This window comes from Meles meles, chromosome 11 (genome assembly GCF_922984935.1).
Source record: "Meles meles chromosome 11, mMelMel3.1 paternal haplotype, whole genome shotgun sequence".
Classification (NCBI taxonomy): Eukaryota; Metazoa; Chordata; class Mammalia; order Carnivora; family Mustelidae; genus Meles; species Meles meles.
In genome coordinates this window covers 84,990,642-85,007,855 of record NC_060076.1, presented here as the reverse complement: position 1 = coordinate 85,007,855, position 17,214 = coordinate 84,990,642, and the positions used below count along the sequence as shown (strand labels likewise).

Genomic DNA, 17,214 nt, shown 5'->3' with positions numbered 1-17,214 from the left:
TACTCAGAAATATCATCAATGACACACTGACAAAGATGTATATAAAATGGCGGCCAACAGTTTACACAAAATTTACATTATGCTTAAATTGTTCTGTAATGCATCAATCATGTTAAAACAGATTTTCAGTTCTGAACCAACGGTTACAAGAAAATCCACTGTGTAATAATCCCTTCAACACTTCCACACTTTCAGTCTCCCCTTCTTAACACTGGGCGAGCAGGGAAGTCGTCGCTCACCCTCTAGTTTGTGTGTTGAGGAGTCCTGACCTGCTAAAGGCTATGAAGTAACTGAGGGAAACTGTGCAGATCGTGCTCGTGTCTGTGAGTCCTGGGCATGCATGGTTTCTTCTGAGAAACAGGAACCTCCTGAATGTGTGTACAGAGGGGGTCAAAAGACAGGCAAGGTCACAGAGACAAGTCACAGAAGATGGGTCAGAATTCAAGTTAGAGTCAAGTTTAGTTTAGTTCAACATTGTATAAATGTCTGTGAGATAGGTGCCATGCTCAGTCCTGCCATGTCATTTCTAGAAAATATTGTTAATGCTTAAATGGGATATGTTTTCTTGATTGCATGGATGGGGTAACCCAGCCATGAGAACTCAGTTTGTATTTTTTGATATGGCTTCATTAAACATTTTAGAATGTGTAGAATGTTTTAGAAACCATTTTCAAATTAATCTTCATAGCTCAGAGATGATGTCAAATGTCAGGGCCAATCTAGTAACCCTTCCCATTTCCAGGGGTCTGCTCTAGTAAGTTTTCTTTTCTTTCCTTTCCTTTCCTTTTCTTCTTTCTTATTTTTCTTTCTTTTCTTTTATCTTATTTTTCCCCATTTTTTCATTTTTTTAAAATATTTTATTTTTTTGAGGGAGAGAGTGAGAGAGAGCGCACACGAAAGAGGGGAGGGTCAGAGAGAGAAGCAGACTCCCCTCCGAACCAGGAGCTAGACGCTGGGCTCTGTCCTGGGACTCTGGGATCATGACCTGAGTCAAAGGCAGACACAACCAACTGAGACCACCCAAGGGCCCCCTGTCCTATTAAGTTTCTGGGAAGACTCATGTAGAAGGGTATAGCCCCAAAGTTTAGGAGGGACTTTGCTTCAGAGCATTAATTAATGTGGAAAATACAATTACTGGATACTCCCCTCTCTACGTGTATCTCAAGTATGCCTCTCAGCTCCACTTCCAAAAGGTTTAGGTTTATTAAGCACCTCCTCTGCTCAAAGTAGTGGTCGGTGCTGTGAGGGATACAGAAGGACAAGATCCTGTCCCTGCCATCAAGGAACTCATTGGGGGGTTCTTGATGACTGAAGAGAATCTACTCCATTGCCCTTGTGTTTTTATGGCAGAATATGGGTGGGTGCAGAGATGCAGGTGGGTAAGGAGGCCCCACTGAGGAGTTACTGGCTAAGTCAGCAGGTGCGTGTTGGGTTCTGATCACTGGGCGTTATAAAATCACGAGTTTAGCACTGTCACTAAGGAACACCTTACCAAAAAATCCTTCACTGACTTCATTTTTTCAAAATTTACTTTGTATGTTAATAAGCTTATTTGTAGTCCTATGTTGAAGGGTCTTACTCTGTAAAATCACACATTCCAGGGACCATTCAACTGACAATGCTGCAGCTGTGGAAAGGCAGTCCAGATTCGGGTTCTTCTGGACAATGCCCTCTACAGCCCCTAAAAGGTCAAGACAATCCTGGGCCACCTCTGTTCATAAAATTCTTTTCTCATGTCAAACACACAACAATAGCAAAATCGGCCAAAGTTACAAAACTGCAGTACATTTAACATTAACCATTTTGCTGAGTTCCTGGTTTCCTACACACACTCAGAGACACTAATGTGACTTCTATAAATGTGTAACTATTTGGGAATAATGTTAAGGTTTATATTTGAGGCTCTTCTGGATTGTGAAGCTAGAACTATTCCTTTCCTTTCCCTTCTTCCCTCAACCCCACTTGCTGATTGCTCTGTTTCAAGTCATAACCGGTTTTATGAGATTAAACACCAGGTCTGTAAAGTGTGTTCCATGTCAGTTTGTCCTCAACTCTTTGACTTGTTTTTTTTTTTTTTTCTTTAAGAGTTTTAAAATAAACATTCTGATTGCCAGAATTTGAAGTCAACTTTGGATTCAATTTTACATGTGGTAGAAATGAAAAGAACTAGCATTCTCTATTTTGACACTTAGCATAAATTCCTTGCTTTTTCATGACTCCAGCTGATTAATAATAATAAGTGAGCCTAAAATATCTTATTCTTCCTGGCCAGAATTAAAAAGCTTAAACATCTATTACAAGCCCTGAGCTTGAAATAGAGCTTAAATTAATGTGCTAAGGTTTTAGAAGAAATAAGGCTGCAAACCTAATAAAATGAAATGTCCATTACCTCTCTTCCGTGATTCTCAACTATCCCTCCTTTACCCTTATTCTGCTTTATTTTCTCAGGGAAGCAAAAAAATTTGTGAGTGAAAATGAAGGAGCCCTTGGGAAAGGGAAAGGAAAGCGGTGGTTTGCATTTAAGATGATGATGGCCAAGGTAAGCATTTTCACAACTCAGTTTAGTTGATGCCATGCATTCTCAATGGCAGCCATATTGATTCCAGGAGGGAGAAAATTGGTTCTGTTATGGGAGAGGAAAAATGTGTTACATTTTCTATGTACGAAGCATGTATACACATAAAGTAAATACACAGTATATCTATGGTAATAAAATTTAGGGCAGGATGTGATTCAGAAAACAAATAAAAAAGCCCCAAAATACTACTTAAAGGAGTTAAAATGAAAAATAAGTTGAGAAACATTGATTTATGGTAGAAGACTTACTTGTGTGATTTTTCTCACCCCTAGATGGCAAAGACTGTGCCCCTTTGATTTTTATTCCCTGGTAGTGAAGGGGTTCTGGGTTAAAGTTTCTTTCTCAAATGTCTACAAGTTTTAGGCCATATAGCTCTTTTCTATAAGGAACATCAACTACAAATTGAATAGAACATGAGAAAAAAAAGTAAGTGATATACCAATATAAACAGATTCTTGGAAAAGATAGAAAAGAAACTAACATTTATTTAGGATTCACTATATGCAAAGCACTGAACTGAATCCTTCAATTAAGTTATCATATTTAATTCTCAAAGCAAAGTAGGTATGCAGGCATTATTATCCCCCTTTACAATTGTTACCCCACTTGTAAGCTAAATGCATTTCCATATGATGGGGTTTTGTGAATAAAATTCATAAATCTTAAATGGGAAATAGAGATAGAAAGATTTATGATACATGTCATATCATTTGAATGAATAGAATCATATTTGAATGAATAGAATCATATCATTTGAATGAATAGAATCATTTGATTGAATAGAATCCTATTTATACTTTTGTTTCTGCCTTCTTTGATGCAATATGATATTCACAAGATACGTTCATGTTGTGGCCACTCTAGTTCATTTTTGTCAGTGTGTTGTATTCCATTGTATGAAGGCACCACAATTTGTTCATCCATTCTCTTGTAGATGGGCATTTGGGTTGTCTCTAGTTGGGGAAATCTTTTGAACTTCAGACTTGTCTCATACTGTTATTTGGGGCCAACATGCCTGTCCATCTCACATGTTATCTCAGGATAATGCACATTTATGTGAAGTTATACACCCTATTCCCATTCTTCCATGTGGTCCTTGTGGTCCTCTTGACCATGGATGACCCAACATTGTGGAATAAAGTGGAATGAAGTTCCTTTATAAAAACTGTGAATCTTTTTCTTCCTCCCTTTTCTGTGATACCATGCCTTTCCATTTAATTAGCCGCTCTACTTGTACCAGAATAAAAATTGTCCTATGTTGTAACACTTACCATCCTGTGTTGAAGTCTCTTGTTTTGTTCAGCTTACTCTAATAGACCCAGCAGCCCTTCAAGGCAGGAGCTGTGTTTTACTCATATTTCATCAATTTCTTCATGCAATGAATGAGTATTTAATTAAACACATACAATTTGCCGATCGCCTAATACCAGGTGCGAACTCAGTCCCTGCTCCCTTATTGTTGAGCAGAATACACAGATCTGTCTCAGCCTATTTGCTATAAAACAGGGGATGCATCAAAGTTGTTTTAATTGAATTGGTGTGGGGGTGGGTGAGGAGCAGGGAGGCAAGTAAAACCTACTGTTTTCCCTTTGTACAAAAAGCCTTATGTGGCACCAGAGAAGTCTTTCCAAGCTCATTGCCTTGTGATATTTTGGGTCGGGAGCGAAGGATAAACCTCATTCAGTGGAATTGTGAGGAATGGGCTCTGTCTGCCAGTTCCACTGAGCTCCTCTCAAGTGGTGGACGGCATGATCAGGAACGACGGGATGCAGGAACACCAACACAGAACACAGCAAGGGATCTTCTCAGGGATGGTACGCCACAATCTCTTATGTCAGGGACATGGCATCAGAAGGGAATTACACTTTTGAAGTAATCGGGGCCAGTAGGTCATCAACACCTGATGGGAAACAGCAATGGTGTTGTGTGCCTTGGCGAAGGTTTGTGCTGGGTTATCTGAAAGTAGATTGTTGAAGAGATTGTCCATCAACATCAGAAAGAGCCATCTTCAGAGGAAGGACTCTTTGTTCACCCACATGAGGCTGCGTGTCTCATTGGGCTTGCATTCATACTCAATGACGGAGAAGGGGTTTCCCCATTGGCAGTGATCTAGCTTGTGGTAATTGTAGAACCTGACTTGCCATACCGTCTCCAAGGTCCCAATGTCCGTGAACAGCATTGTGATCTGGATGGGTTGTCGTTCTCCACTCTTGGTTGGGGCCACACCTTCTGTGTCATATGTGCCCGTATAAACAATTCTGTCCCCATCAGGCTCTTTAGACTTCAGCTCCAGTGGGACAACCACACCACCAATGGAAATGTTCTCGACTTGCAAGAGGCTGGGTTTTACTGTTGTATTTGGCTTTCTTTTCAGAAATGGGCAAAATTTCTTCGTGATTTTGAGAACTTCAAAGCTGCCTGCATCCCTTGGGAAAATAAAATCAAGGCGATTGAAAGTAAGTGCTCCTGAGATCTCATTAGATGGGAAGGTTGTTTCATAAACTTACCAGATGCCTTTCTCAGTCTCTGTACTATTGGGAAGGTTAAAAACAAAACAAACAAAAATAACCATTTTGTACATTTTCTTTGTTTACTGTGAAAATTTGCAAGCACTTACCAGTCACAGCATTGGAGACCCTGCTCTCCTTTTTTATGTTAGACCAAAATATTCTCATTCTGACCTTTTTTGTACAGGGAAGTCAGTATTGTGTCCAATGACACTGAGTCATATATATCACCAGGTATCACCAGGAAGGCAGCGATTTTATATTGGCAATGAATATGACATTGAAAATATATATTCTTGTGAGAGACAATAATCAAAATGAACAATGTCTAAAAAGAATGAAGAAATCTTAAAGCCTCATTTTCAAATCTGAAGTAGAATAAGTAATCATCATCCAGGAACTTGCTATGTGAATGTCATATTGTGCCTTCATTTGATACAGTATTTCTAGGGTACAGAATATATTCCATCAAAAGCCTATTTAGAACAGTACTCTAGGCTTAGAATAAGGCAAGTAAAATTTTTAAAATATTGTAAATGTAATAATTTTTTAAACCTATAAAGAAAAAAATAAAACATAAAAAGAATATAATAAGAGTAAAGAATATAAAGAAAAAAGGATAATATTTCAAACAATTCTGAGCATAATCTTGCCATATTTTGGTTTCTAAGAGTTTTGACTAGGATCTGATTTTCCTCCCTGACTTTTCAGATCAGGAGGCAGGTTTTCCTGCTGGTTAAATGTGGCATTGCATAATTAAAATGGAGGCTCCATAGGGAGATAACACAGTTGATGGATATTTCACGGACATGATTGGGCATGTTTTAGGAGTGCCTATCCTCAGTCTTCTGTCTCTCATTATCAGGTGGCAATGAATTAAAAATACATCAGCTAATTAATTGCACTTCCTCCCACAGATTACTGTTGGGCCCCATCATTGCTTTATTTTCCTCCTTAACACTTGCTATCTAAAATACTGTAATTTAGTTTTTAAATGTAATTTCATTTCATTTTATTTTATGTTTACTTCTTCTGGTAGACTACAAAAGCAGAGATTTGGTTTGGTTTACTACTCCTGGATGACCAGACCTAAAATTTGCTTGACTTTAATAAATATGCATTGAATAAAATTAAATAGTAGATGTCCTTCAAATGTTTGCCATTCTAGGAAATGCAAAAAAGAATTTAGACCCACCAGGGAAGAACAGACACTGTGGAATCCTTAAGTTTCAAGCGTGCAGCTCAAATGTGGTACCTTGAGAGGCATTGAGGAGCAGAAAGCCATTTGGAACATTAAGGTCTTGATACAATTTGTGTGGGAAGAACTCTGGATTTTGTTCTTTGCTTTGCTCTTCAACTCTGAGGCAGTCATTTAATCCCTCTGGGCCTCGGTCTATTCATCTATGAGATGATAGGATTGAATCTTGATAGTCATGAGATGTAGCCCAAGAAATTTGTAATAATGAGAGTTAAAATATGTACATTTGCATATCATTTATTTGGAAGGTCCACTGTCTAGCTTGTCTCAATAATAATGTCCTGCCCACCTGTGTTGCAGTGGCTTATCTTGAGTGGGATAGAAACCAATGGTCTTACTTTTCTTGCCAGGAAGCTCACGCAGGAATGAGTGGCGGTTCGACCACCATCCAGCATGTGTGTTACTGAGGGAAAGACAGATCGAGAGCCAGTCATACTTTTCGTTATCTTCCTTCCTCCCCTCTTCCTCCAGGAAATTTGGAACAGTCAGCTCGATAACTCCAGCAGATGCGGATTATTTTCTCTTCCGTATGCAATTTTGGGTTTGATTAGGTTGTCCTGATTTCTCCACCTTTGTGGAGAAAGTGCTTTGCTTCCCTGTGAAGAACTGATCCTTATTTTCTATTCCACCAACAACAGCCACAACCACCCCTCTTCACGCGTCACCTAGATACCCTACAAAACACTTCATCTAGTCTCGAACATGCCTGCAGTGTGCCCATTACCCTTCCTGTTTTCAGGTTGCAGGTAAATCAAGGTCCCAGAATTAGTTACCAGAGGAGCTGAGAAGTCAGGAAGTCTCTCTGAGTCCACAGCTTGTGGTTTTCCTCAATGGGGCTTACTCCTTTGTTACTTGAAGGAAGATTTTATGAACTTTTCCTTCTGCCTCAGGATGAGCAGTTAGAGATTTTCTTGATCATTATCTTATTCGGGGAATTGTGTCCCATTTTCTCATGTGTTTATTTTGAATGAGTTATTTGTTTAATTATGTATTTAAGTTTCTCTAAGATGCTTAATGCATTATGATCTTAATGGTAATCATCAGTACATCATAAGCTTTTGGGCTATTGTAGTAGTTGAAAAGTGGGAAGACTCTCTAAGAGTGTATTAGTAAAGTCCTTGGGTTGTTTGGGTTGTACCAGCCATTTCAGAAAGTACCCTACGGAAGACAGGGAGGCAGGTATCTTGATGGTCTTTGAAACTTAAGTAAATGGATATTGGGAAAGAAATGGGGCATGCCGTCAGTTTTCTAAAGATTGAGGTCCTTTTGCCCCTGACTGGCTCTATAATATGCATAATCCTTTTATATTTGGGGCCCTCTGTTTCTACATTTGCAGCTTCCCCCAAATTTGGGGTTTAATTAGTTGCTATGCAAGGCAATTTCCAACCTAACATTCTATGATTTATAAGTTACAGTCAGTTCGAGATTTATATGTAAGCAGATGAAGTTCTTTATACTTTTGAGTGATAAATAATTGAAACGGTTAAATGAAAAAGAGACTTACAGCGACAGAGGCCTGCATAATTTACCTTCTCTACCAGTTCTTCTTAGAAAAAAGTAGATTAAATATGTACCCTATTTATAAAATACATATTTCATATTGTAAAATAACACCAATACTTTTCTCTTACAGAAATGACCATTTAATCTTACAGAAGTTTCAGAAATATTATTGTATTCCTTTTGAAAGTCAGAATAATCTAACGTAATACCTCATTTCATCTTCAAAATAAACTTGGCTGGACTGATTAATTGAGCAAATATTCACGGAGTACCTGGCATTATTAGGCCTGTTTCTAGGCACTGGGCATGCAGTGCTGGAAAGGACAGTCAAGGCTCCATCTTACATCCAGTTATGTTAATATGCATGTGGGTGGGAAGACAGTTCATAAAGCAGAAGGAATTAAATCATGAAGAAATTTCAGATTGTGGTCAGAGGCATGTTTAAAACAGGAGCAGCTCAGTTCCATTCCAAAGTCTTTCTAAGCATTATCTGCTCAATCTCTAGATAATACTGAACAAGTATTTATAAGTGTGGTTTTAACAGAGTCCCAAATTGCCAGCCTTCTCTGAGTTTTCATAAAACTCTAATAATTGGCAGAATGGAGAGGGGAACTTACGTCTAAAGCTAATGCTGTTTCTATCTTGATTCCAGTAAGGCCTGGATCCCTTTGCGAATGTGGACTGGATAGTTACTTAAGGACCCCAGGTGTTTTTGTTTTTGCTTTTGTTTTCACATCAAAAATAGATTTGATCATTCCTTCCACAAAGAGATGCTGTGAAATTCTACATCACGTGGGGCTGCTGTTGAATTTTACTGTTATGTCAGCCTTGTGAAGAGGCCATGCTAAGAACCCCAGGATTACCCACGAGGATACACCATATTAACATTACGTATTTTGCTGAAAAAGCTGTGTATTTGTACTCCCAGGAAATATAGTCTATATCCATTGTGACTCCAGAATTATTATCAAAACCATGGATTAAATCATGGACTGTCCTTCAATCTGGAGATTACAAGTCTTTCTCAGAAGTGAAATCTACTTCTTCCTAATAGTAAAGTATGGCATTAAAATAAGGTGTGAGTGACCTATTTTTTCAGACTGGAAAGGTCTGTAGATAGAAACCCTAAGAAACTCTGTTTCTTCAACTTTCATGTCTTCATGTTTCCCTACTGGCCTCAGAGCTGCAGAAAATGGAAATCAAATTTGCCACATTTAATTCCCCTAGACCAGTTTGAAAGAAACTATGCTTCATGTCCTAGCCTAATGAGATGGTATTTATACTGTGTTCATACAGCAGGTGATTAAATTGGTCTTTTTTTTCCCATTTAGAAATGCTCATATTTGTCTGCCTGTCTTATTACCCATCTGTTCAAAAGGAAATTATACATGATGACAGACTATAAATTACTTTGCCTTAATAATAAATAAAGGGAGAGGTGAAACTTTAACCTTAGTTTAAAAGAAATGCAAGGAAATTCAGCAACAAGAGTACTGCATAAGCTTAAAAGGCCTCACTCGAATATGTACCAAGGACTCTGTTTTACCATATTAATAATTCATTATGGAAACAGAATTTATTAGTCAGATTAAAGAAAAAAAGAATTTGTCATTTCTGGGCACCGTTCCAATTTATGAATGTGAATGGCCTTAGCTGATTGGTGGAAATTGCCTATGTTTTTTCAGACATACACATTCATGGCTTATTTACTCCATATATTCTAGTTTGTTTGTTTTTTATAGTGTTATTATGATTCTACTTGAGTAGCAGTATACCACTGTGGTTAAGAGAGATCTGGATTTGGAGTTGAACACCTACAGATCAAGGCTGCCTAGTTTAGGGCCCTGGCTCCATCACTGACTATCTATCACTATGTAACTCCCTATGTAACCCTGGTTCCATCAGTTACTAGCTATGTAACCCATGGGCCTAAGTCTCTGTAAAGTGAGAGTGTAAGACTTCTCTTCTTGCAGGGATTCCATGATGACTAAAGGACTTAATACACAAGATCAAAATAGGTACTGAAACAAAATTCATTAAATGTTAGCTATTGCTGTCATTAATCAAGTCTTGGTTCAGTCAGATTCTGTGTTTAGGTTTTTGGTTCCCCATCCACACAGTGGGACTAATAACATTTAACCTTATCGGGTTCTAGAAGAATAAAATGAGCTGACGAAGTTTACAGTAATTGAAGTTTATGCATAATTGACCAGCAACATAAGTCAGCTGTTACTACTACTACTATTACTACTACTACTACCCATTCCTGTTCTTTTTTTTTTTTTTAAAGATTTATTTATTTATTTATTTGGCAGACAGAAATCACAAGTAGGCAGAGAGGCAGGCAGAGAGAAAGGAGGAAGCAGTCTCCCCACCAAGCAAAGAGCCCGACGTGGGGCTCCATCCCAGGACCCTGGAATCATGACCTGAGCCGAAGACAGAGGCTTTAACCCACTGAGCCACCCAGGCGCCCCCCCCCCCATTCCTGTTCTTTACAAGATTGAAACAATTTAACCTAGGAGACAAAGCACGTGGAATGACTGTTCTTTTTAATTATGATTTCTTAGCTATACATCAGGAAGGTTTCTCTTTTCAGCCAACGCCAGATTTAGCCACCTACCTCTGACCAGACAGAGCCACTAGGATAAATGCGTATGAAGAGGGAAGATTTCTCCTTTCTTATGTTTGTGTTGAGACAGGGAAAGGCCCTGTGGAGCTTGGATGCCAACGGGTTGATTTGTGTTCTTTCCTTTACAATCTTTCTTTTGTTACTGATGTCTGCCCTCTGCCATTGATAGGTGTTCTGTAGAAGGAACATCTTCTGGATTTCTTGGTCTCTTTGACCTGTGTCTGGGTCATTTGTACAATCACTGCTTTTAATGAAATCTGTTTTGCTGAAATTCATTTCCTTTAGACTTAGGATTGTGTAAAAAAATAAATAAATAAGGTAGGGGGGGCTGCTTAATGGTTACTTTTCTACTTCCAATAAAATAGTTGTGAAAAAATGGAGCTTGAAAGCATTGGAGTCTAAAGTATATTTCATCTTTAATGAATATAGATTATATATGGGGGAGGGGATACTTTCGGAAGCATCATAATTTGCTTTTTTTTTTTTTCCTTTAGGTATATTTGTACTCTGTATTCAATTTAAGAAATTCATTTGCTAGGGTTGTGCATGGAGGCTGAGAGAAGGTTGGTGGTGGGTGCTAATGAGAAGAGCAAAAGTTTAAGAAGGAAGGTAGGGAAAGGAAGGAGGGATGGAAAGATGGAGGGACAGGATGGGGGGTGGGGAGGGAGGATGAGTCAGCACCCTGTGCTTGGGACTCTAATCCAGAAGATCTGGGTGTTTCAGGAAAAACTTGCTCCAGATACCTAGAGGCCAAGTTCCTCCTTCAGTTAATGAGTAACTGTAATGACTAGCAAGCAGGAAGTCTACTGCCTTCAATAAAACATGAGGCGGGAACCTGGCTGTGGCCGGGCTTGGGCAGTTGTTACCAGAGAACATAGGTAACAGCCCTGAGATAATCTGAAATCAGTGGGAGCCAGGTGGGTGATCAGATGTCCTGGGAAGGGCAGATCCGCACAGCTTTTCTGCAGAGGGACCTGTGCATCTGGTTACAGCTCCTGTGGGCTTGTTTATCAAAACCACACGCTTTTAGAAATCCAGTGGAACTCTGCCTCTCTCTACAAAGGGAAATGGATCCGAACATTCAGACTTGAAAATAATTGATTTTTAAAAAAATGTCCGTTTAGATGCTGACTTTTTTTTTTTTAAGTTCCTATAAAAAATGGTCACTGTGCTTTGGGAATAGGCGAGGTGGGTCCTAGAGAATAGACCTGAGTTTCAGAAAGGGAAGCATGACTCTCGTGTGAGCTCAGCCTTATCCTACTAAGCAGAGACTGGAATTTGCTTCACTGGAACCTCCTTCTTTCTGCAATAATGTTTTCCTACTGGTGACGCTGCAAAGCCAGAGGGCCAAGAAAGCCATTGGTCCCTGGGCATGTTTTGCTGAATGAGTTGGGAAAAAGGGCCTGATGGGGTGGGTGGCTGTGGGTGTTCATCATTTCTTCTTGGGCAACTGCATAGGGGCATTGGGAATTGGGAAGAAAACTAGCTACTTGATGTTGAACTTCAAGTGATAATCAAAGAAAAAATGTGGCTTTTGTTTTCAGATGAAATCTCAACCTGAGACTCCAAATTCCTGTTCTTTCTTCCTCTTCCATTCTCTGATTTAAGACACATTTAAAAAAAAAAAAAATTCCCCTAAATACGATTTGGACAGATCACTTTCCCCTGGGGCATGTGCGGTTGATGGCACATTCTTGCCTGTCCCCTCCCAATTCATTTCCCAAAGCTGAAAAGAATTTAAAGGTCCCATTCTACCCACCTCACCCCCACAGCCCTGCTGCTTAACACTTGTTGGATGACTTTCTCAACAAATTAAAATAAAAGTCTCTCTGACCTGTCCTTAGGAGGACTATGCAGTGTGGTTTGGCTTGTCTCTTCACCATCATCTGTCACCCTTTCCCTTGTTTATTGGCTCCAAGCACATAGCCCTTCGGTTTGTTCCTCAGCTGTCCTGAGCGCTTGCCTGTGTCCAGATATTTGTTCTCGCCCTTTCCTCCGCTTGAGCTGCTCTTCCCCAGCCTGGCCCTTGCTTCCTCTTTGTCCAGCTTGGGACAACTGCTCAAATGTTGCCCTAATACACCTTTCCCAGCGAGCTCATCGAAAGCAATGCTCTCAATATTTTACTTCCTTTCTCTAGGACCCATCTAGTTATAATGAGTACATATATTTATAATTGTTACAATAATGCAATCGTATGTGATTTTATATATAATACATATATATCCTGTATATGCTACATGCATATATGATATATCCTACAAAATACAGATACTACACAATGTATATGAATATGCACATACAGTGTATAATATGACATATACTGTACAAACATTTAATATGATCTATAATAGAATGTAGCATATATATGATAAATAGATATATATTTTATTTATTTATTTGTTTTTAAAATTCCTGCTTCTCTGTTGTTTCCATACCTCACTCAAATGTAAGTTGCATTAGGGCGATAACCCTGTCTGTGACATCATGTTTCGCATCTAAGATAATTCCTGACAGAAGATACTTTAAATATGTGAAGAGTGAGGAAATGAACTTCAGCTCCTACATGGTCCCTAAAACATGGCAGGGATGCACACAAATAGCACTAGAGGGTCTGCAGGCGAGCTGTCCCTGAAGGATGTGGGAAAGGCCTTGGAGAAGGGCATTGTTGCCTGAGAGAAGGGAGGCAGAAGTATAGTGATTATAACCATAATGTTTGCTAACTCCTGGCAGGTCTCGTGGTAATCACTTTACAGGTATTCACTCACTTAAGATATTCACTTATTACCTCCGGGAATAAAATGGGCTCTTCAACTAGCAATCCTTGCTGCTAAGCCCCACGCAGCTCTCCCCTGGGTGGGCTCTGAAGGTGTAGGTCACAGTCATTCTATGCAACTGCATCTACCTAGCAGGGAGCACTTCCATTACCACTAACATTTTCTCTTCCTGGATAGAAACAGAATTCTGAAGACATCGATGTGGAAAGGACCAGTGTGTTGTGATGAGCAGATTAATTTTTTGAAAGCACCAAGACAACGGCTTTTGTTTCGTTTGGTGCTGACCTGCCTTCCAACCTTTTCATTTTCCCTTTGACAGGTCAGTTTGGCTCCTCTGTGGCCTCATACTTCCTCTTCTTGAGATGGATGTATGGGGTAAACATGGTTCTCTTCATCCTGACGTTCAGCCTCATCATGTTGCCAGAGGTAAGAATTGGACTTTCCATTTACCAAAAAAAAAGCTAAAATGTGATCACTGTCCTAGAAAATTTCTTTTCTCTTTTGAAGAATAGCACGATTAATTGGCCAATACCTGCTCTTGGAGTCCTAGTGCTTGCAACAAGGTTCATCTTCAAAACGGTACCCATGGGCCAAAGATCCTAATCCTTGCTCCAAAGCGTAGATGAGCCTCCTGAAATCATACGTAAAATGCCGTGTGAATGTTTAAATGTACATTTTTATGTGGAACGGTTCATGGCTTCTATCAGATTCCCAAGGTGGTCCCTGTGCTCAAATGTTAATTGCTCAAAAGGAAGGCTTTCACACCTTGTGAATTGTATTTATTTTGCCAAGTTTGCTTTGAAAAACATCTTAGTGCAACTCAGGACATCTAGCTTTTATATCTGAAGAAACACAAAGTGAGCAATTTTTTCCAGATGTAAAATGAGATTAACCAGACCTCCCCTCTCCCAACCCACACACACGTACACATACCCAGTGGGGTAGGGGTCTTTTAGGATCAAGGGCAGAGAGGAGAGGAAAACAGATAGGGCTTCCAGACTGAACAAGAAGGCAAAGCCCTGAGTTAAAATGGGGCATGAGGGGGTGGTGGGAAGAGTCCCATCAACTAAGGCCAAGAAGCAAGACTGGGGTTGGAGCCTTTATCCATAAGAAGTTAAAGGACTGACCACTGGATACTTACTTGTACAAAAGGAAGGTTAGGCTTTACTCAAGTTACAAAGGGTCTATTCAGGTACCATTATTTCAAAGCCAATTTGTTCAGAACAGCATTGCCCACAGCCAAAACTAAGTGTTTTGAGGGACTTGGTATCCTCAGGGTTTTGAATCAGGGCCAGTTTCTGTATCAAGCCTCCCCATGGGTATAATTCCTTACATTCATGACAAGTTTTAGCTTTTAATAGTGCAAAAACACTTTCACTTCTTTTGTTTCCTGAGCCTCACAACAAATTCACGATGTAGACTATAGGAGAGTTTTCTTTCCCCATTTACAACTGTGGAAACAGAGTCACACATTGCTTATTGGGCTTAACTAGTATCCCAGAGTGAGGTTTTTTTAATGCTGTTCTGGGTGTAGTACCATGATTGCACCCTTCGTCCCAAGATTTTGCAACCTAATCTATTAGTTTTAGAATCCCTGAAGTATTTCGGACGGTTCTAGGGCTAAGAGACCATGGACGCAGATCCGAAGTCCTGTAGGGTTCATTTCTCAAGGGAAAACTTCAGGCAGTGAGGCAGAATGCATGTCATCACCTTCAAATTAACTGCAGCTTCCTTTCTGCTCCCCTGAAACTCCTTCACCGGCTATCACGACGTCCCGTAGCGTCAGACTCAGGGTCTCTGAAGTTCTTTCAGCCGCACTTGCTCATTCCCCCACACCACACAGCCGCCATGGAAATGGAAGGTTGTGGCTGGTGTGCTCCACCTCTAGGAGATTACAGAATGCCTGAGAGAGAGGGCAGGGAGCCAGTCTGTGTCGGAAGGGATATAGTCCTAGAACGAAAAAGTGTATTGTCTTTGGATGCTGTCTTACAGGTTTGTGTAAGATGCTGAGAGGCATCCTGTTTTCCAGGCAATGGTTCCCAAGTCCAGCAAAAGAACAAAGGAGGATGTGCTAGATTTGCAGCAACAGCAGAGGCCAGGGCTGGTCCCTTCCTGGCAGCTCAAAGCTCATTTTGCCTCTGCTTCCTCCCACCAGCCTCATTCAGCATTCCTTCTAGGCTGATGCCCCTTTGCCCAAAGTTCCTGTGTCCCTGGGCAAGCCTTAATCTTTGTCCTTTGTGGCCCCCCACTTTGGGGTGAGACAGCATGGATAGGGCCTGCCTTCCGCTCTGTTCAGTCCTAGGAAGCCCAGAAGCTTCCATGAAGCCCTTGCCTCTTGTACAGAGGGTAGAAGGAGGGGTTGATTTCCAGCCCTTGTCCATTCGTGCTTGGCACCCAGGCTTTCAGCCACATTCATCCTCCACCCCCAGCCCCGGGAAAGGAAAGTTTTCATGTTACACAAGCAGCAGCATCTGCTTGGCAAGCCATGTGCCTGCCCTGGGGCTAGAGGTGCTTTTTCCAGTTCTCACCCAGACACCTGCTGGAGCCCTGTTCTTGCTCTCTCGCCTGTTGGCTCTGCCTCTAATAACTCCTCTGTGAGTCTGGTAGCATCCGACGAGGGCAGTAAACCTGAATTAGCGGTAAAGCAAATATAATGAGGGTGCAGTCTTTCCTCCTGTTCGACACCCTCAAACTGGTGAGCGATTCACTTGAGTCTTCTCTTCCTTAACATGAAGGACAGACTCTCCCCCCACCTCCACCCCTAGGAGGTAGCCCCATAGGAAGATGTGGGTAGCATGTTTTGTTGTGGTGGTGGTGGTGTTTTTTTGAACACTAGTTTCCCCCGGGCCTCTGTTCTCCTCTCCAGACCTCCCCTTAAGAAAGACCAGTTTGGAGGTGGTGGTGGGTAGTACGGCTTCTCAGGAAGCCTCTGGGCAATGTGGTTGGCCAAATGCTGGTGGTCCTCTGAGCTCAGCATGCAGGGCTCTTAGCACTGCCTTTGTTCTTCACTCTGGAGTTAGTAGTCGATTCCCAGAAAATGGGACCCCACGTGGAGACCCACAGAGTTGCCATGAAAATGTGTAAGAAGTGCTTTTAAATAAAACCATTTGTGATCACATGTGTGGCTCAGACTTTGTTTCCAATTATTAACTGCTTTCTTTGCTTCTCTGTATAGTACCTCTGGGGTTTGCCATATGGCAGTTTACCTAGGAAAACAGTTCCCAGAGCTGAAGAGGCATCTGCGGCTAACTTTGGTGTGTTGTACGACTTCAACGTAAGTGTCTGCACACGGCTCTGGTGGTAGGAGGATGGATTTTTGCTTACTCTCTGAAACCCCGTGGCCTCTTCTTTGGGCCTGGTTGAAGGTCTAAAGAGATATGTCCCTGTCCCTGCTAAAAAAAAAAAAAACAAAAACAAAAAAACAAAACAGGAAAGGATGGAAGGAAAGGAAGAACGTAGGGGGGAAGACAGGGAGGTAGGAAAGAAGAAAGGGAATGAGGGATGGGATAAGAGAGGGATGGGATAAGAGGGATGGGATTGGCTTAAGAATATGATAACATGGTTAAATGGGAATAGAGACTACTGAATGAAGGTGAACTCAGAGATCAGAGTCTTGAAACAAACACCTTTATCTCTGGCTTTGGAAAAAGAACAAAGGGAGAGTTTGCAAATGTGCTTTTTGAAAAATCTTGTAGGATTCTTCGGGAATTAGAGCTTTAACATTTTGCATTAACCTTTTTGTTTCCTAAACAAATCAATTTAGTATTACTGAATAGTTAGTACTCTTCAGTAATTATTCAATAAATAAAGCTAGATATTAAATACTAAATAGTACTGGATTCTAACTTCTAAATGATACTAAACTGAGTACACTCGCTTGTGGTACCCGTATGAACATTACTTGATTGTAGTACAAGGATAGTATTACTCTTTGAGCTGCCTTGGGTGGGGATTATTGTTACGGC

General features: G+C 40.6%; 1 protein-coding gene across 1 annotated transcript in view; it reads left to right on the top strand.

Annotated features, from left to right (window-relative positions):
• The window catches only part of TMC1 (transmembrane channel like 1), a 115,737-nt gene that overhangs the window by 37,928 nt on the left and 60,595 nt on the right, over positions 1-17,214 (top strand). Inside the window, exons 6-9 of the mRNA XM_046021865.1 lie at positions 2,449-2,539; positions 4,953-5,034; positions 13,569-13,675; positions 16,425-16,523. Of these exons, the coding sequence (XP_045877821.1) occupies positions 2,449-2,539; positions 4,953-5,034; positions 13,569-13,675; positions 16,425-16,523 (379 nt within the window). The remainder of the gene's footprint in view (positions 1-2,448; positions 2,540-4,952; positions 5,035-13,568; positions 13,676-16,424; positions 16,524-17,214) is intronic.